Source organism: Lutra lutra, chromosome 13 (genome assembly GCF_902655055.1).
Source record: "Lutra lutra chromosome 13, mLutLut1.2, whole genome shotgun sequence".
NCBI lineage: Eukaryota > Metazoa > Chordata > Mammalia > Carnivora > Mustelidae > Lutra > Lutra lutra.
Window position 1 is genome coordinate 94,593,878 of NC_062290.1, and position 20,345 is coordinate 94,614,222.

Sequence of the window (20,345 nt, forward strand, 5' to 3'; positions counted from 1 at the left end):
TACTTTGTTGCCCTTGAGGACGGCTGTGCCCAGCCGCCGCACTGACTGGGCCAGCACCGTGGCTCGCGTGACGCCTGCCGAGCCAGGCCCCCAGAGCACTGCCCCTGGGATGCTTCCACGCCAGGCACTGGCCTTGGGCCTCACCCTGAGGAGGACATTCCCCCCCAGGCCTAAGGAAGACTCCATTCAGCGGGCAACTCTGGGGACATACAAGGAAAGGGCAGGAGAGAAGGGGTGGGGGTGGGGGACTTGGGGCATCTGCCTCCTTAGGGCAGAGCCGACTGTCCTCGCGTGGAGCAGGGTGGCGTGATGGCCTCCAGCCTTAGGAACACCATCTCTGCGTGTGAAACCAGCTCCTGGAAGTAGAGGAGCCATCAGAAACTATACACACAGAGATTTGAGTCTGGGCCCCTGGATTCAGGGCGACCGGCATCTGACTGTAGAGGCAGGTAGGAGGCCTGGTTGGTGGGGCCCCCGCGGACACTCACTAGGCTGGAGGTGAAGCGCTCCTTGATCTCCTTGACCAGGGGCCGGATGCCACTGGACACCAGCTCTGGCAGGATATCCTCTGTGGGCAGAGCGGGGGGTCCTGAGGTCAGCGCGCAGCCAGCCTGATGGCCTACGGCCTCGGCAGGGGCAGGGGCACTCTGGGGAGGCCGGCAGGACAAGGCTGGGCCCGTCCCCGCAAGGCTCCGCCCAGCCCACCCGCCTGCTGCCTCTCTACGGCTCTGCATCACCCACAGAGCCTAGTGAGCGCCCCTGCCGAACCACCAGGAAGTGGCGATGGCTAGAGCTGGGAGCGGGCTGCCTCTGAGCACTGGCATCTCGGGGGTGGGGTGAGGAGGACGACCCGCACCGTAGGCGACCAGGTGGGCCAGCAGCACGCAGATGTTCTCCACCACCTCAGGGTCGTCCTTGTGGAGCTGGTACGTCTCCTGGAGGAGGTCGAGGCCGCTGCCGCCCTCCTCCGGCACGACCACTTGCAGGGCTGCCAGCTCTGGGGGGAGGGGGTGTGCACTCTATCCGGCTGCCTGTGCCGTGGTGTCCTCTAGCGAGTGGGGTGACAGCGGTACCGAGTTTTCAGGGTCACTGAGAGAGTCCAAAGCACTTAGCATAGCAAGGACCTCAGCCACTGGCAGAGGCCAGCTTCCTGCCGCCCAGGGACAGCTGAAGTCTGTGTGTCCCCATGGTGGGACATGTACACCCCACCTCCCTCTCCCAGCAGAAGGCTCCTGTCCTCTGGGTGCTCTCAGCCTGGGGGCCCAGGAAACACTAGAGCACATGGCAGAGGACACCTATAGGGTGGGCACGGTGGGGGGGACCCCCAGCACTGCACACGTACACCCCCGGCTGGGCTAGACCCTGACTCGGGCTGGGGGCTTGTGTGAACGTTAACCCCTTGGCACCCTCTGGAGCCTCGGGGACCTGACGCTCAGGGGCACAACTTGAGTCTCCCAGCCAGTAGGTGGCAAAGCCCTTCCTCTCCCAGACGCTGGCCCTGAGCTCTGACCACCTCCTCCATCCTGAGCCAGATCCCTTTTGTCTTCAGGACCTCAGCCTCCCCTCCCATCCCCCGAAGGTGGGCAGCTGATGCAGACCTGGGCTGGGGGAGACCCTGGAGCCCGGGGTGTCTAACCGGGAAGGAAGAGCCTGCCAGTGCTCCTCCGAGCCTCCCAGTACTGAGGGTGGCCATACTCCCTCGGGCCTGGACAATTTCAGGCTCAGAAGCAGACAAAGGCCCGGCCGCCCCTAGGCTCCCAGCCTAGGCCACCCTGCGCATCTGCCCTGGGACCAGATGTCAAAGGGGCTGAAGCCCCGCTCACACCCCAGCCGGCAGCCTTGTGCAGTCTGTAGCCCCAAGTGTCTGTGAACCCATCACAGTGCCAGGTGCTGCACACTGAGCAACAGCAAACCATTCCTGTTACAGAGCGGGGACCTGGCTCCTGGGGTGTTCTGAGAAGCTGCACCCGCTAGGGCTGCGTGTGCACACCCAGCATGTGTTTGAGCAGTGTAGCGTGTAGCCAAAATGGAAAGTCTTCATGGCAACTTCTGGATGAAGAAACTATACACTGTTCTTCCCCTTTTTTTGAATCTGCTCCTGGGTTGGGTCTGCAGGAACCGGCGGACACGCCTTGCGGAGTGTTGCCCCCACCTCCTAGTGGTAGGCCCCGTCCACGGCCGGGCTCACCAGACACCTTCGCGAGGCTGGCCAGCCCCCGGTAGGCGTTGTTGACGAGCAGGACTCTGTCCTGGCACAGCCGGATGCTTTGCAGGAACAGGGCCACCACGTCTTCCAACTGGTCCTCCTTGATGCAACCTGCAGAAGGCCTGGTTGAGGCCTCGTGGCCTTGGGATGGGGTGGGGGGACACACCTCCCTGCCTGCGCTGCTCACCCAGCAAAGACAGCAGCCAGAAGACCGCACAGCCAGCTTCCGCCATCTCCGCGTCCCCAGGGTACGAGGCCAGAACCTTGATGAGGAGGACGGGGGCTTTCTCCAAAGGGGTCTTGTTCACAATGACAGCTGGAACCAGCACGGAATGGCAGGGACACCTAGCCCTTGGGTGCCTGCTGTATACGTCGCCCCACACCCTCTGGCCCCCACCAGGGATGACAAAGAGCTGTCAGGGAGAGGGCTGCTAAGCGGGGGTTTAAGTTCAGGGACTCCGTCCGCAACTGGTCTTGGGGAATGTTTCACTTTGGGTATGGACAGTGCCCTCTGGTTTCCCAGGCTCTCCGGGGCCGGGAGCTCTGTTTTCCTCAGAACAGATGCCCGGATGGCTGGAGGGCCGAGACAGGGCCTGGAGAGAAAGCAGCACAGTCTGGGGGCCCTTTTCTGAATCTAGAGCGAGAGTAGGGTGCCAGAGCCAGGCTACCATTGGGGACTGCCCAGGGAAATCCCAGGATGTGCAGCAGGTAGAGGGGTTCCCACAGCAGGAGCCCCTGGAGTCCATGAGGACTTGCCAGGTCAGGACAGAAGGTCCTGCCTCTGCTGGGGGCGGCCCCCCTCCCCGCCCCCTTCCCCTTCTGCTTCCAGGCTCAGAAGAGCCTTTTTCGTGGTCTCTGCTCCTGGAGTGTCTAAGGAGCAGGCCATGGGGGCTGCCAGAGGCAATTAGGGAGCAGCAAGGATCACCCCCCACCACCAGCAGGAGAGTGGGGAACAGGGGCCCCTCACCGTCCACCATCAGGGCCCAGAGCAGGCTCAGGCCATTGATGCAGATGTCCCTGTTGGTGGAGAAGGTACTCAGGTGCTCCAGGATGTGCTCAAACAGCCCAGCCTTCTGTAGCTTCTCTGAGGCCAATTCTGTGGGCAGGCCCCAGAATTAGGGCCATGGAGAAGCCTCTCCTCCAGGAAGCCTTCCCTGAATACCGCCTCCCTCTGTGGCCCTTGCCCACCGCAGGCCCGTGCATCCTGCGTTTCTGGGCATCTCCTGGGCCAGTCATACCCAGTGTGGGGCCCCGGAACAAGAGGACATGGTCCATCCCCTGGATCCCCAGTCCCAGTATTGCCCATCCTGTGACTGGGTTGGGACCGGCTTCCTGGGTGCTCCTGAGGTGGGAGCAGTGATTGTCTTTCCTGGATGGTGAGCCGATAACCAGTTTGCCTGACGGTTCTGATGGGCACCCGTCATCCATAGCACCCCTGCTCACTCCCAAAAGTGGGATCCAGTCAAGCAGGGCGAGGAGCAGAGTACAGGCACCCCCCCACTCCGGCCACAGGGGTCCAGGCGAGCGTCCCGGGGCTCGTGGGCCCAGCTGTCCACCAGGAGGAAGCATGCTGACCCGAGGAGGCAGGCGGGAGCAATGCAAGCTGTGTGCGGCCCCAGGTCCTCCGCGGCATCCCCAGTCCTGCCGCCCACTGCCTGCCTGACTGGTGGCTGCCCGACCCCAGGAGCCCCATGAGGTGGAGATGAGTGAGGCAGATGTCGTGTGAAGCCCACGGTGGCACCTGGTCCGTGTCTGCACGTTTGTGGAGGGAACAAGTGACAGTCGAACGGAAGCTTCCCATCCCAGAAAAGGACAAGCACGTGGAACGGACCCAGTGAAGGCGGGCGGCCGCGCCACCTCAGGGAGGCAGGTTCCCCCCCGGCCCCCGGGCCGAGCGGGGAGGGCGGGGCAGACGCACCCTGGCTGGAGATGACGGTGAGCAGGCTGTAGACCATGACCAGGAGCGGCTGCGACTCGGGGTGGACCCACATGCTGCTCAGCAGTGCGGGGATGACGGAGCTGTCCCTCCGCACCTCGGCGGCCCGGTCCTGCACCAGCGCTGCTTGGGCCGAGGGAAGAGCTCAGGGTGACCTCCTGTATCTGGGGATCGTGGGCCGGTAGCCTGCGGGGACGCTCCCTCCCTGGTCGGAGGTGGGTAGTGCCCCCACTTGGCGCGAAGAAAGCCAAGGTCAGCCTCGTTCCAGAGCAGGTTCCCGCGAGCGCTGGCTGCAGGGCGGGGTGAAGGGTGGAAGGGGCGGGCACCTGCCCAGCCCACACGGCCAGTGAGTAAGCGGCCCCCCGCAGCCAGTGCTGGTTTCCAAGGCTCTGCCGGGTCTGGGACAAGGGGCCAGGGCCAGCATTTACCCCACGTGGCTCAGCACGCACCTTGACCCAGGGTACGCAGCAGCAGCGAGCAGGCGCACAGCTGTACGTCAAGGATCCGCTCGTGTTGCTTCATGATGGCGACCAGCATCTCTACCAGCTCCATCGGCCACGGCAGACCTGGCAGGGCCGGGCAGCAAGGTTGAGCCCCGACCCAGGAGCAGGGGGCGGGAAGGGCGTCCGGACCAGACCAGAGAGCCCGACGCTGCTGGGACTCAAGCATGGGCCCCTGGACGGGTGAGTAGGCGAGTGAGGAACATGATTAATGAGCGCGGATGTGTCTGCCCTGGGCGGCCCCTGCCCCGGAGGACCCCCGAGCCTACGCCAGTGGCCCCCCGAGGCAGAGTCTTCCCATCGCGCTCTCACAGAGGAGGAAACACGGTCAGAGAGACGGAACCACTTGCTTTGGACCCAGCCTGACTCGAGTCTGCGGCCATAACTACCCGAGAGTGGGCATCTGTGGGTCTCACGGACTTTGGCTGTGGGGCGTGCGCGGAGTGAGAGGTGGTGGCAGGCAGCGGAGGGTCCGGTGCCCATGGTGCCCCTTCTCTACACCATTAGAGAAGGATCCCCGGCCTGCGTATCAGGCTCCCAGCGAGGCCACCTCCCTCAGCAACTCCCGGAAGGCACAGCCTCCCCTCCCGTGGACTCCACTGGCCATAGCCCAGCTCCAGAAGGGGTCTGGGGGCAGGACCAGGAAGAGGGAAAGGCGAGGGGCCAGTATGAAGTCTCCGCCATTGCCTTAAGGGCCGGAACCAGGCCTCTGCCATGTCTGGGGCCACAGCCCCCGGAACAGACCTTGTGCGGAAGAACAGGTGGACAGACGGTTGATGGGTGGGGGGACAGACGGACAGATGGAGGCCTGATGGGCGGATGGGTGAGCGAGCGAGTGTGGCACTCCGGCTGGTGAGGCAAGCCGAATGGCGGGATTTTATGAAACACTGTTTGGGCAAAACTTAAAAGGTACAAATACTCCTTGAGGGACGGTGCTGTCCCGGGTGGGGGGTTACTGGCGGCACCTGGGAAGGTGTGACGGGTCCATCTCCCGAGCACCCAGGAGTTTCTCCCACAGCCACACTTGCGCGGCACACGGGCCCCTCGCCTGGCTGTTCAGTCCCGTGCTGGACAATCAGCAACCACCCAGCCAGCCCCCGTGGGGACCGTGGAAGGAAAGGGACCCCCACTAAAAACCCGTGATGGCTGGTCACTCCACACCAACTGCCACCCCATCCCCCCCTTCTGCTGGGCAGAAGGGGTGACACGGGAAGGATTCCAAGCAGGGGGAACACAAGCAGGCCTCGGAGGTGTTAGGGAGCCCAGGCCCCCTCCCAGAGGTCTACCTAGCTGATCTGCAGGCATTCTTACGAGCCTCTTCATGGCTTGGAGCTGGACTTCAGGTCTGCTGGAGTAGCTCTGCATGACCTCTGCGGGGGAGAGGACAGCGTGGGGAGGAGCCTCCTGAGGGCCGGGCGCCCAGGGCCCGGTGTGGAGGCCGGCGCTGCTCACAGGTCCGCGCGCTCGGCCATGAGCTGGCGCCCTTCTCGCCCCCCTTCGCAGGCAGAGCCGCTGATCAGAGTCAGCCCTGGCCTCGGGGAAGGGGCTCCCTGCAGAGCTCTTTGCCTTTGGTTCATAAGGAACCACCCCAGTGCCCACAGTGAGCCGTGGTGTCCAGCCACACACACTGGGGACCCCTTCCTCATCCCGTGGCTGACTCAGAACCCCCCTGGAGCGCCCACCAATAGGCCCCATGCTGCTCGGAGAGGGCGACTCGCTCCAGGCCACTGAGCCCGTGGGGGATGGGCTTCCGTGGGACCCAGCTGCCTGCCCACAAAGCCCCCCGACCCGGCCGTGAGATGCAGGCAGACAGAAGTTAGGGCCTCATGCGTGTCCCCCCCCCAGAAGTGGGGGCAGAGGCGGCAGGTGGGGGGTCGTCCCCCGTCACCAGCAACCCGTGCAGGGGCCGCGGAGGGAGAGGACGGAGTGAGCAGACCACCCAGAACACGAGGACAGGCGAGTGCAGCCGACCTGGAACCTGAAGGTGGCCTCTAGGCCCACGGTTCACCCAAGACCTTGGGGTGGCGATTGTGCCGTCCCTGTGCTGGGAGCCACAAGGCGCCCCCCACCAGGGGCGCACGGTGGAAACGAGGTGCTGAGTGGTGAGCGAGCTCTGGGCCAGCACCCCAGCAGCACCCTCTAATGAGGCCTGCCCGTGTACCTCAGCAGACAGAGCCCCTACAGGGACACACCTGCCAGTCCAGGGCCACGGCCATGCCCCTGCCCATGGCCAGCACCGTTCTGGGCACATAGAAAGCACACGGGAAAGGCTGCCCAGTGAGGCAGCCGCTCTGGGCACGGGGGTCACCGAGTGCCACGGTGTGGAAGCAATCGGGGGGCTCCGGGGGTTGTGACAGCGGAGGCTACTCAGCAGGAGGGGAAGGGAGACCGGTCGGGCATGAAGGTGAACTCTGGGACAAGTGACAGAAGCAAGGAGGGTGTCTGAGCAGGTGGTGCCCTGAGCGATGCAGAGGCTGGGGTGGGATGGAGGGGAGAGCCCTGAAGTCTTCTAGGCCCCTGGCCAAGGGTCAGAGCAGTCCAGCAGTCCAGGGGACTGTGTGGCAGCAGAGGAGGGGGAGGCACTGACCGCCCTCCCCGTCCCAGAGCTGAGACGACAGCTCCCTCCCCCTCTGAGTCCCCAGCATCACCTAAAATGCTGGCGATGTTACTTTCCAGCAGCAGGTCAGTGATGAAGGGAGGGGCCACCTGCTGGTGCAGGGCCAGAGTGACACTGGAGGACTGGAAGTTGTTGCTCACGAAGGTGATGATCACATCCCTGGAGAGGAGGGGAGATGGCCGCTGGGCTCTCCTGCACACCCCGCGGCCAGGCAGGCAGACACCTGACCTCCACCCTCCTGTTTGCAGCCCCTCTCCTGCCAGTGCCAGCACACCCAGCCGGTGCGGGAGCTCGGTGAGGGGGAGACCGTTCCTCCATAAAATAACCGAACCATCAGATTTGACAACCGCATTGGTATAAAGAACCCAGGCCAGATTTGCTGTCCTATGTTCCTTTCTTCCTTCTCATGGGGAGATCAACTACAATTAGAACACGTTCCAGGTCCCCGGGGCCCTGCCTCCGCCCAAGGGAGAGGCCGGCTCTGTGGGCTCCGGGGCTCAGAGGCGTGCGTGCCGCTACTGCCCTTTGAGACAGACCACGCCTGGGAAAGCCCAGTGGGCCACGGAGGGGTCAGCACGTTTCACCGAGTAGCAATACATGCGGGACAGTGGACAGATGGCGGGAGACACGTGGCAAGATTAAAATACAAGCACAGCCCCCAGGGTCACCTGATCGTCACTCGCTCTGAGGGCTCGATCCGCAGCATTAAAGGCAGAAGAGAACAGAAGCTTCCCACATTGGGGATCTTCTTCTCCTCCAGGGTCTGCAGGACGCCCCACAGCCTGGCCGGGTCACTCCGGAGGGACTTTCGCAGATGCATGGCATCCGTTCTCTGAGGGGACAGTACTGCTCGTGGGCCCGACCCAGATGGCGCCCTGGGGCGAGCTGGCAAGAGGGCCAGAGGTGGGAAGACAGGACGAGAGCCTGCACGGCCGCCTGAGGTCCCGAGGTGCGCTCAGGCCCGCCAGGGTTGTTTCCTTGGCCTGTACCCCTCCGTGGGCCGGCAGGGGCACGTGACCTCGCTTTTCTCCTCCATAAGGAGGCAGGCAGCCCCCCGTGCGGGTTAGCCATGGGGTGGTGTATCTCCGTCATCGTCCCCAACGTGCCAGGGCCCCGAAGGCCAAGGGCGGGGTGCCCCACGCAGCCCCCGTGGAGGTGCGGAGCAAGGCAGGAGGCTGCGGGTCGGGGGCGTGTCCCTGTCGAGCCAAGGTGGGCGGGGCCGGCTCTCCGGGATGTGGGCGCGGGGCGGGGGCGGCCGGGATGTGGGGGCGGCCGGGCGGCCGGAAGGCAGCTCACGGTCGTGAAGGAGCAGCTGAGCATGTCCAGAATGATGCAGCCCAGGGACCAGACGTCCGACTTGGGGCTGAAGGAGAAGTTGAGGGCTTCGGGGGCCATCCAGGACTTCTGGAAAGGGTCTGTTGACAGGAGAAGGTATCAGAGGCAGGAGGCCTGTGCTCCCTGGGGGAGCAAGCGGCTCACAAGGGAAGGGACCGTCCGTGGGGGGAAAGGAAGAGGGCCCTGGTCTTCAGCCCGTGAGGCTGCCCACCGGGGCACGTGCCTAGCCAAGCCGGCCCGGGTGTGCACACTCACGTCTTCGTGCCCAATGTGGCTGCACACGTGGTTCGGAAGAGGCATGTGCCAAGAAGGCTGAAGCTTCCTCCCTCTTTCAACACCGTGCTCCTCTAAGGGTCAGAGCCTGGAGGCAGAATTCTGGTCCCCCCCCCCCCCCCCCCCCCGCTGCTAAACCTGAACCCCAGACAAGGAGCCAAAAGAGAGGGTCGCTGGTCTGCCGCTTCCTGATAGACCTTGGGCAGCCCTCCCTCTCCGGACCTTCAATCCCCCCCAGACAGTACAGCGGGGGACCCCCGACTCCAAGGACCCCTGCCACCCACACCTTCGGCAGATCTACCCACTCACCCATCCGCCCACCTGTCCGTCCACCCACCTGTCTGTCCATCCACGCATTTATCCTCTGTGCACGCAGGACTCTGAAGTTCTCAGCTATGGCTACTCTCTCCACCCAGGACAGTGGGTATAGGCTTGAAGCCCAGCTCCCTTGGCCCCGCTGTGTGTTCGAGGGAGGGAGAACCCATCTCCCCTTCCTCCCCGCGTCTGCCATCACCTCAGTGATTCATAGGACTCAGGAAAGTAACCCGGCTCTCCTCGGTGCGTGGCATCCACTAGCCCCCCATCTCCTTCCTTGAAGGTTAACGTTTTCCGAGTGTCTTTTGGACCCTGATTCCATGCACCACCCCCTGCCCCGGGCTTGGTGGTTACAACCCAGGCAAGGGGGTCTCTTTGGAGCCCACATAACTCCACGGGGGTCTGTGGGGACCTTCTGAGAAAGGAGAGGTTTGGGGCACCTGGGTGGCTCAGTGGGTTAAAGCCTCTGCCTTCGGCTCGGGTCATGATCTCAGGGTCCTGGGATCGAGCCCCACATCGGGCTCTCTGCTCAGCGGGGAGCCTGCTTCCCCCCCTCTCTCTGCCTGCCTCTCTGCCCACTTGTGATCTCTCTCTGTCAAATAAATACATAAAATCTTAAAAAAAAAAAAAAGAAAGAAAGAAAGAAAGGAGAGGTTTGATGTTGCCTTGTTCCAGCTCCAGCCGCTGCCCTCTGGACTCTGGGAGCGCCCCCACCCCGGTGCATGGCCTCTCCCCCACACCCCCCAGCCGCTGCTGTCCCGCAGCCTGGGAGGACCCCGGCCACCTTCCTCTGCACGAATGTTCCACTTGGGTTTGTCTGTCATCAGTGCGTGTGAGCTCAGGTCCTGTAACTTGCAGTGGTGGCTGCTGACGAGGGCTACGTTGGAGGGCTTCAGGTTCCTGAAACCAAGAGCGGGGCCTGTCCTCTGGGGGCCTGCCTGCCTTCCCACCCACTGCCTGCGGGCCACGCGCCCCTCCTGGGGGGCCAGCGCACCCTGGACCGCAGGCCCTGCTCCCCGCCCCACCCAGCTCTGCCCTCCTCTCCCCAAATGCCCCCTTTGCGGCCCACTTTTAAAACAGTGTTTCCTGCAGACATAAAATATACTCCGTTGTTTTAAACTCCAAAACAAGCAGCTCCAAGTAGGAAAACTCCAGTCCTTCTGCCGTTTTCTCTGCTCACATGTGTTCCCCTCCTTCCAGATCTCAGCTACGCGTTTGTTTTGGGGACTGGTTTTCAACCATTTCGTAATGTTTGGTGCTGTGAACACGAAACCGTGGGCATTTTCTTTGTACACGGGGTCCACATGGGTTTTTCTCTCCTTTAGATCAGGTACTGAGCCAGTCTGCGGCCATCGCCAGCCCCTGCAGACCGTGGACACTGGAGTCCTGCCGCGGGCGGGTCTAAGGCTCAGCCCCGGGACCGCGCAGCCTAATCTCCGGCTTCCCGGCGCTGTTATCTGGCAGCTCACCCTGCACTTTAGAACGGACCTGCCCGGTCACGTCCACTCCCGATGCTGGGTGAATCAGTGCGGGTGACGTGGAGGGGGTAGCATTCCCCGGAAGCCCGGGAGGGGCTCTGGAAAGGTGCCCGCGCTTCTCCGGGGCTGCGCTGCGCCCCGCCTCACTCCCAGGTCCTGGGGCAGGGCACCTGAGGGGACTCTGTGCCCTTTGTCCTGCGGCTGCCCGGCCCCCACGGTCACCTGTGGATGATGTCCAGCTGGTGCAGATACTCCAGAGCGTCCAGAACCTGGCCCAGCATGTTCTGCATCCACTGGGGAAAGAGCGAGAGACGCCAGGGTTGGGGGAGGGGGACTCCCAGCAGCAGCTGACCGGGCAGGTCAGCCACCCCAAGGAGCGGCCGGCGGGATCATGGAGCGTTCTTGCTTCTTCAGACGGGCCCCAAACTGCTGAAGCGCTCAGAGCCAGAGCAAAAGAGTTCTGCCTCGGGTCCCTTTCAGGCTAGGTGCGCGGGGCTCTCCCAACGGGGCATGCCCTCGCTTCCAGACCCCACGCTCCTGTAGCCACACCGGAGATACCCCCACCCGGGCCCCACCCCTTGTGGGTATCAGAGATAGCAAAGCCTTTATTGCCTACATTGGGGCTTGCCTTGCCATGTCATTAGAAGGAAAAGAGCTCTGACAAAGAACGTTCTGGAAACACCGTGTGTCGGAGGCAAGATCCAGCTAGTCTCCAGGGCAGTGATTTTCAAACCAGGTTCCGAGGAACCCTAGATTCTACCCAAGGGTGTCAGAGACGGGCTGAGTGAATGGAACCCCAGGCTTCTTCCCACTCCACCTGCCACCCGTCCTCCCGTGCCCCTTGTTCAGAGAAGCTTCACCTTCCTCGCTGGGTTTCTGAGAACATCCTGTGCTTGAAAGGGTTCCACCACCAACAGAAACGTTGAAACCCACTCCAGAGCCTACCCCTGAGGTCCACATTGGGAGAGGAGTGGCATGGCCCTCAAGAAGCCCTCAGGCGCGAGATGGTGCCTGGCGGCCTGCCGAGCAGAAGGGTGCTCAGAGCAAAAGCAGACACAATTGACTCAGGGTGGATCATAGGCTTAATGTGAAACCAAAAATGACTAGCTCGAAAGACAAGGGGAAATATCTTCATGACCTTGGAAGACAGGCTCTCACACAGGCTCAAAGGTGCTAACGATAAAAGGAGCATTGATAAATTCACTTCATTACAGTTAAGAACTTCTGGGGGCACCCAGGTGGCTCAGTTAAGTGTCTGACCCTGGCTAGGGTCAGGATCCCAGGGTCCTGCGATCGAGTCCCGTATCTGGCTCTCTGCTCAGTGGGGAGTCTGCGTGTCCCTCTCCCTGTCCGCCCCCCCGCACTTGTACACACGCTCTCTCTAATAAATAAAATCTTAAAAAAAAAAAAAAAAAAGAACTTCCGTTCATCAAAAGACACAGACTGAGAGAAGACAGACACTCTGGATGCCCATATCTGCAATATGTAAAGAACACCTACAGATCAATAAGAAAAGTCAGACAACCTCAGTGTTTAAATGGACAGAAGACTTGAACAGGCACAAAATCCAAGTAGCTAAAAAGCACTCCCTGTGGTTAATCATAATAACTCAAATTAAAATGCAATTTTCAATTAAAATGAAAAAGACTGAAGTGCTGGCCAGGAAGTAGGCACAAGGGGTAAGCACAAGGCTTACCCCTTGTGCTGGGAATAACCCCAAGTCAACCAAGCCATCCTGGACGTTGGCACATAGACTGGAACTGCTCTACAATCCAACAACTACACACCCAGGGCTTCATCCAGAGAAGATGAGTGATTAGGTCCACGAGTAAACACGCCCGGCAGTGTTCATGGCAGCAGCCCCAAGCTGGAAACACCCGCAGGCTCACAGCGCTAGGCTGTGCACAGACTGAGGTCACCACACGACGGGGCAGTGCCCAGCCATGCTGGGGACGATTTCCTGATCCGCTCACATAAAAAACCAGACACAGTGGCGACGTGCCATTAAGAGCGTGAGTCCGTTATTGGGGACTTTGGGGTGGGCAGAAGGGTCTCTGGAGACAGAAGTCCAACCGCTGGCAGGGCCAGGGACTTCTAGAACTCCAGAAGGTTCTGCATCTCGATCGGGGGCCGGGGCTATACGAGTGTCTGCCTGTGTACAGTGACCTGAGCTGTGCACTGAACACTCGTGCACATTACACCATGCAAACCCCTCCATGTAAACGTAACAAACAACCTGGCCAGTAGCATCTGCCCTCCCCTCTGCCCCTCTGTCCCATGACTGGGCCTGTGACATCACAAGGCCTCATAGCAAATGGTCCCCAGGCCTGGAGTCCCAGAGTCTGTCTTACTTCAGAGTCGATGATTGTCTTTGTCTCCCTCTTCTTCTCAATGATCTTCTGGAAGCTTCCCTCGTTATACTCCATCACCAGGCAGAGGAACAGAGAGGAAATCTGATGGGGACATGAGGTCTTAGCCAAATGCCACGGTCCTGATCCCCAAAGCCCAGGCCTGGGTGTCTCGGCGAGGTTCCTTGCCCCTGGGCCTGCCTCCTCTGGGGCCACCATGCACGGCGGCTGCGGGAGTATGGTCAGCGATGGGGGACTCACACTCACGGGCGGCTCCTGCTCACATCTCCAGCCTCACTGACACCCCCCCCCCCCACCGCCAGCTCCAACCGCACGAAGGTCCTCTGACTTTTCTGAAAGCGGCCCAGGCCTTCTGGCCGAGGCACTCACAGACGCCTGTGCCTGGAACCACCTCTTCCCAGGGTGACTCTCTATTCTTCGGGGCTTAGCTTCGGTCCACTTCCTTCTGTGGAGGAGCCTGCCTGGAGGGGGGCTCCAGTGGACCGGGTCAGGGGCCTCAGCTCAGCGCTCCCAGAGGCCCCTGCTTTCCTTCCACAGTCAAGTGTCCCCTTACCTTTTCTGTGTTTCCTCAAGAGTGTTACGGGGTGCTCAGAAAATATTCAGGGTGCACACAGTCATGGCCCCTCCCTAAGGCTGTTTTCAGGCCCCAGCTGGACAGGGGGCACGTGTATGAGGGGACCCTCCACTCCTGCTCAAACCTGTGGTTGTCCACCCCAGACGAGGACCCTAATGGGGACGTCCAGTTATGGTCTGACCCTAGCTGGGAAGCCTTGAGGCCTCCCTCCACCTCCGGGCCCTCCGCCCCAACCCTGCTCACCCTCCCTCTCCCCCTCCATCTCATCTGGAATAATTCGCAAGATTCTGGATCGCTGTAAAGAAAAGAAGTCCTATAACCTCTGGGCTAAAGTGCGGGGCTCGGGGGCTTACAGGCCCCTGATCTGAACCCCACTTGGCTGTGGTTTTGTTTCACGTTTTCTTCCCCCTCAGCTGTTACTGGCCCCCTGCAGGGCCCCCCAGTAAGTGCTGAGTCAGGGTGGCCACATTTAGAGTCCCTGCCATTGTGGCTCTGGGGGTTATAATGGCGTTGGGGTGCTCTGAGCTCAGTCCACTTGTTCCTGGAGCAAATGAATGGCCACTGAGCCGTAAGGTGTCCCTCGCACCCACCTCACTGTTCCATGTGAGGAAGAGCTCCCGGTAGCTGGAGATGTGGGCGTGCTGAAGCTTCAGCAGCGGCATCAACTGCGGGGACAAGGACGGAGCAAGTGGAGATGTTCGAGAAATCCTGCTTCTCAGCTCGTGTTTCTGTGTCACGGACCCCCACACAGACACAGCCTCCAGCTCTGAGTAGGGCTGGGGAGCGGGCGGCTGGGAGGGGCTGCGGCCTGGTGATTCAGAGCCAGACAGCCTGCTGGGGGCCTGTCTTCCAGCATGTGCTGCTGGCTGTACTGTGTGACCGAGGAGAGGCTCCTCAACGTCTCTGAGCCTCAAGCCTCATCTGAAAACAGCAGTGATGGTGGTATCTGCCTCACAGGGGCATCAGGGGGGCTAAGGGGAGCTGGTGCAGGCAAAGTATCTGTTGCAGAGGAAAGAAAGCCCCGTCAGGGGCAGCTGGAGCAGGCGGTGGCCAAAGGGAAGTGGGACATGGTCACACGTGCACCCAGCTCGCCTCCTGGGTGGCGCACACTCGAAGCCCCAGGGCCCTGCTCCCGGCTGAAGGTGCTTGAAGGGCCCACACAGTCGGGCTGCAGCAGTGGTGGCCACGGCCACCAGGAGCCAGGCAGACAGCTGCTGGTGGTGGCAGGCTGGGTGCGGGAGCAGGTCACCTCGTGGGCTGGGGAAGGGAACAGGGATGTGCACAGCTTTGAGGCAGTGAGGGCCGTGGGAGGGTCTCCCACAGCCTCCGCTTTACCAGCATATGCCCGGCCCCTTGACTGTGCAGCGGTCACACTGTGGACCAGACAGCTATTTGCTGGCAAAGCTCGGGAGCCGGGGATTCCCGAAAGAAGGCAAACAAGTAACCATTAACTAGGAGGGACACGTTTGGGTCATGGGAGATTCAAGAGAAACAAAGAAAGACTGCTCAGAGCCTTTGTCCAGCAAATCCAAGTGCACATGCTGTCACTGCTGTTATTATAAATCAGGATGTTCTTGGTGGTAGTGACTGGCTGACTGAAGGAACGGAAAAGAATGTACATTTTCTTTGTTAGATGATAGTTCTGTAGTTCCCACATTTTCTACTATAACTAATATTTTTATAATTGAAGGAACAATATTTTAAGAGATGGTTCTTGATAGACTAGCCCTGGGCCCTAGGGAACACTGAAACCTTATCTTCTCGGAGAACATATATTCTAAGTTGTCTGTGCCTGATTTAGAAATGAATGATTTGGGCACAGACTCCCCTCATGACCTGGGGTTTCTGGCTTCACAGCATGGGGCAAGATCTGGTTCTGACCCTCCCTCCATGCCTCCACCGAGGCTTCTATCCGGTCATTCCATAGGAGAGGACAGAACAGTCTCTGTGTGCTCTGCATCATGTCATCTCGAAAGGGTGCCCCCGTGAGAATTACCTCCTCCAGGGCCTCATTGGCCTGATGCTCATCGATACATTCCACCTGTAGGGGTACAAGAGCACTAACTCAGTAAATGTGTAGTCAGCCCATCACCACCACCACCATCACCACCACCATCACCACCACCATCAACAACATCACCACCACCATCACCACCATCACCACCATCACCACCACCATCACCAACATCACCACCATCACCAACATCACCACCATCATCACCACCATCACCAGCACCACCATCAACACCACCATCACCAACATCACCACCATCAACACCACCATCACCAACATCACCACCACCATCACCACCATCGCCATCAACACCACCATCATCATCACCACCACCATCACCACCATAAATATCATCCACATCAACATCAACATCACCATCATCATCAATCACCATCACCACCTTCACCACTGTCACCACTATCAACATCACTGCCATCATCACCACCATCACCAGCACCATTACCACCATCATCACCACCATTATCACCATCAACATCATCATCACCATCATCAATCACCATCACCACTTTCAGCATGATCACCCTAATCGCCATCATCACCATCACCATCACCACCATCACCATCATCACTACCATCACCACCTTCACTACCATCATTATTCACAGGGGTGCCAGGCTTCTACCACATGGCACTAGATGAGGCCTGGATATGTTCCTAAGTCAGGGATCCAAAAATACTCAGCGATGAGAACATCTTTGCTCCCATGGCAAGGATAAGTTTAGGATAGCGTAATACAAACTCTGACCAGTTATTAGAGGATCCGTTCTCACCATCTTGAAAGCAGGGGAGAAAATAATGTGTTGCCCCTAGAGCCGAACAGCTCTGCTCTGGTTGGCAAAGTATCGACCTCCCACTTCATTCCTTACCTGACCTGGGAAGACTGTCGCTGTCACTGAATGTGGGGCCGTGGGGGACGCATGGAGAGGGAGGGGCCAGCGGGAAGGGCAGCGGCCAGCTCCAAGTCTCCAACACACTTGGTGGCGGACGGCAGGTGCATATCATCGCCGCTTCCAACACCAGACCCTCACCCAGAGCGCCTCCTCATAAGGCTTCCACGTGATGAACCCTTGTAATTGGGGGTGATCGTGGATGAAAATGCAGACAGTGGCTTATTCCCAGATCCTTACAGACCCCAGACGGAGCAGCAGAGTGACTCTGTCCGTCTTCCGTTCCTCCTGTGCCAAAACTCATGCGTATAGGTGACTTTGGCCAAAACGCGCTGAAAGCTTCGCAAACGTCCCATCTGTTGACCTAGAAGCCTCACTCCCAGGAATTTATCCCAAGGATACCATGGATCCTCAAAAAAGATGCTTATCAGAGTTGTTTACACAGAGTGAAAATCAAGAATAGGCCAAGTGCCTACGGTACACGAGGGGATGACTGGGTCAGTTCCAGCACCCGGAGCAGTGGGGTCACGTGGTTGCCAGAGCCGAGAGAGGAGGAAGTGTGTCTGTGGCATGAGATGGGGTTTGTAAGCCACTAAGTGGGAAAAGGTATGTTAACCATCTCCGCAGCATTCTTGTCAAAACAAAGTTTATACGTGCTTAGGAAAAGACCAGAAGGAGACACAAAGCCCTACCTGCACCCCACCCTCATTTTTGGAAAAAAGAAAGACTGGCTGGCTTTTGAAAAAGCTCCTCGATTGCCCAGAAGGCAGTGGGCTCCGGCCTCACCGGCCCATGAGACAGTGGGGCCTGCCCGCAGTGGGGCGGGAGGAAGGCAAGGACTCCAGGCCCAGCCTCCTCTGCCAAAGGCTGCTGAGCGGCTCCACAGGCAGGAGGCCTGTCTGAACAAGTGGTGGCCCTAGCGGCTGATGCCTGCGACACTCCTCCGTGTGCACGGTCAACCCCAGTGCCACAGTGTCCCCGCCACCACCGTGTGCCATGAGAGGGTGCCAGGGACGCTCATGGCGCAGCTCTCTTCTCCTACAACTTCTGTTCAGCTGAACCACCTTGACTTGGACACACAAAGCGCTCGCCCCGTGCAGCTCCGTACCCCACCCTGCCATGCCAGCCCTGGTGAGGACGTGGTGGAAAGGCCCATCGAGGTCTTGCCCTTAGCTTTGTGTGACCTTGGGCCAGCCCCTGCCCCCTCCTCCTCCACCCCGGCCTGGCTCCCCTTGGTAAAAAGGTAGCTTGAATTCAAATGCTCTTGGGAGCTATGTGACGTTGGCCAGTCTGCAGCCTCCCCGAGCCTCCCTGTCCTTGGCGGTAGAGGGGCCCCCAGTTCCTCTTTGCAGGGTTGGCGGGAGGCTGAATGGGATGAGGCTGGCATGAAACACCTGCTGAAGAAATGGTGGTGGGGGGTGCGAACGCTCTCCAGGTGAGAGCGTCAGGTGCGCCGGGAAGCCCAAGGAACTTCAGGCCGCCCCCAAGGCTACTCTCGCTGGGATCTGCCTCTGTGACCGCTGGCAGAGAGGAACCAGCTGTCACATTGGGAGGCCCCTCTCCAACATGGGGATGATGAGTGGATGTCTGGGGAACCCAAGCCCAGGAGCCACCTCTTACCTGCTTTATCACACGCTTGACTTTGTTTTCTCTTTCCTCCACCACCAGGTTCACCCCCAAGGCCCCAGGACTCATCTGGCCCAAAATCTATCAGCAAGAGGAAGAGAAGCATTCAGGAAATGCACACGGCTTTTCCCTTCTGGGAGTGTGCTCAGCCCTGTGGCTTCTCCTGTAGGCTGGCCGAGCAAGCGCCTCCACCACACTGTGCAGAGAAGGAAATGTCCAGGAGCCCGAGGAACCCGGGCCCATCTCTCTGGGGCCCATGCTGGAGCTCTTTCCACCACCCGCTACCGCTTCTCCAACTTGCAGTGGGCACCTAGGAGCCAGCATCAGCCCACATGGGCACAGCTTTGGTCCCTGTCTCCAGCCACCTCTTGCCCCTGCTTCCCGCACCCCTCCGAACTCAGCATCCAAACCAAAAAACTAACTGGCCCATCACTGGTGCGTAGTCACAGCTGTGGGTGGCCTGGCCCTGGTGCCAAGCACCCTGCAGCCGCCTGTGAGCAACACTGTTGCTCTCTCATGTTCACACCGAAGGAAACGGAGGCACAGGGAGTGACGGTCATGTCTGAGGCTAGAGTGCTAATAAGTGAGGTGGCCTGGATCAGACTGGAACTCGGGCCTGAGTCCGGACCTTTTGCTTTGAACCAAACCTGCAGAGAGAGGGTTGCCGTGTCAGAGCTCTGTGCAGGGAGGCCAAGGGCCACCGGGGTGGGGTGGACACCGGCATTACAGGTCAGAGGATGGAAGAGGCCTGGCAAAATGCAGAGGAGTGAATGCAGGAGACGGAACCGAGTCTGGGGACCCTCAGAGTCCAGGCAAGTCTTGGATTCTGTCATCCAGCCCCTGTGGGTGGCCTGAACCCAGCTTAGGGAGTCGGGGGGCCAATGTCCTGAGCAGCTTACGCCAGTTTAAGAAGGTGCATGCCCAGGCTCTCTCCAGAGGCAGGTAAAACACACTGTGTCTCAGGGGGAAGCTGTTGTTTCTTCCTGAAAAGGTGCCTTTGCCTTCCGAATTCTCTGGCCCCCGGAAACTCAGCTCCTTTACCACTGGCTGACTCCCCGGCCGTCCTCCGACACGAATGGGAGTTCTTACAAAGCAAGAAAACCTAATCTACAAATTGTTTTCAAATTAATGACATTTTTACAAAGGCTGAATCTAACATTTAATGAAGGTGACGTGTTATGTATAGAAGCAGTTAATTAAACGTTCACTCATTTTCATTTTGCGGCTTTCCTTTCGTTTTGTGAATTTTTCAAGTCTTACACGTTTTCACAGGCCCTGGAAAAGGCCCAAGTCCTTCTCCCCGGGACTAGGGATGGCCTGTATTGGAGTTTGGGGGCTACTGATTCTTAATTTTGGACGCTCTAGGGTGCCCTGTCCCAGCGGGCCCAAGGAGAGCCAGAGGAGAGTGAGGTGGAGTTCCCTCGCACCAAGCATTCAGACAGATGGGGGTGGACCGTCCTTCATTTCATCCATCATTTTAGAGAGGGGGAAACTGAGACCCCAGGAGGCAAAGGGCACCCAGGAGGTCACCCTCCTTGCTGGAGGCATACCCTGACCCGGGGTGGCACCTGGCCATCGGCCACCTCTCCAGGGGCAGTGACCAGTAAACCAGTAAGTAGGGGGATGGGGAGGGTGCCGGAGGTCCGGGTCCCTGGCTCGCCCCAAACCGGCGGGCTCTTGTCGCCCCTGCCTCCCCGCCAGGGAAGAACTTGGCACCTGGTACTTCTCCATAGTGTCTCCAGGGGAGACTCCCAGCCTCTCCTCCCTCCGCAGGGCCCTGGGGGTGCGTCCCCAGCCCTCGCCAGCGCGCGGACCCTCGACTGAGCATGCTCAGGAGAGACGGCGTCCGGGCGAGCACCCCATCCCCCACCCCGGGGGCGACCGTCTGCCCCAGGTGTGTCCGCGGAACGGTGCGCTCCGGGGCTCCCGCCGGCACCTCCAGCGGATGGCCCGGGGGCCTGGTGGCTGCGGAGCGCGCCACGGGCGGGGCCTGAGGAGGGTGGGCGGGGCCTGCGAGCGCGGCGGGCGGGGCGGGGCCGGCGGGGCCGGAGGGCGGAGGGCGGGGCCGGAGGGCGGAGGGCGGGGTCGACGCGCGGCGGGCGGAGCCTCGAGCGCGACGGGCGGGGCGGCGGCGGGCTGCGCGCGGCCCCTTTAAGGCGCGGCCGGGGCGGGCCGGGTGGCGCGGCCCCTTTAA

General features: G+C 60.4%; 1 protein-coding gene across 1 annotated transcript; it reads right to left on the reverse strand.

Annotated features, from left to right (window-relative positions):
- Window positions 1–374: 374 nt before the first annotated feature.
- STKLD1 (serine/threonine kinase like domain containing 1) lies at window positions 375–20,123 on the reverse strand. The gene is given in 22 exon segments (XM_047700825.1): window positions 375–425; window positions 427–468; window positions 471–568; window positions 857–997; window positions 2,189–2,317; window positions 2,394–2,522; window positions 3,174–3,302; window positions 3,948–4,265; window positions 4,592–4,708; window positions 5,929–6,012; window positions 7,291–7,418; window positions 7,928–8,091; window positions 8,556–8,674; window positions 9,967–10,082; window positions 10,883–10,953; window positions 13,012–13,113; window positions 14,194–14,268; window positions 15,600–15,644; window positions 18,146–18,232; window positions 18,375–18,382; window positions 18,696–18,899; window positions 19,868–20,123. Coding segments are annotated over 22 exon segments (2,469 nt in total). The 5' UTR covers window positions 19,980–20,123.
- Between the last annotated feature and the right edge of the window lie 222 nt (window positions 20,124–20,345).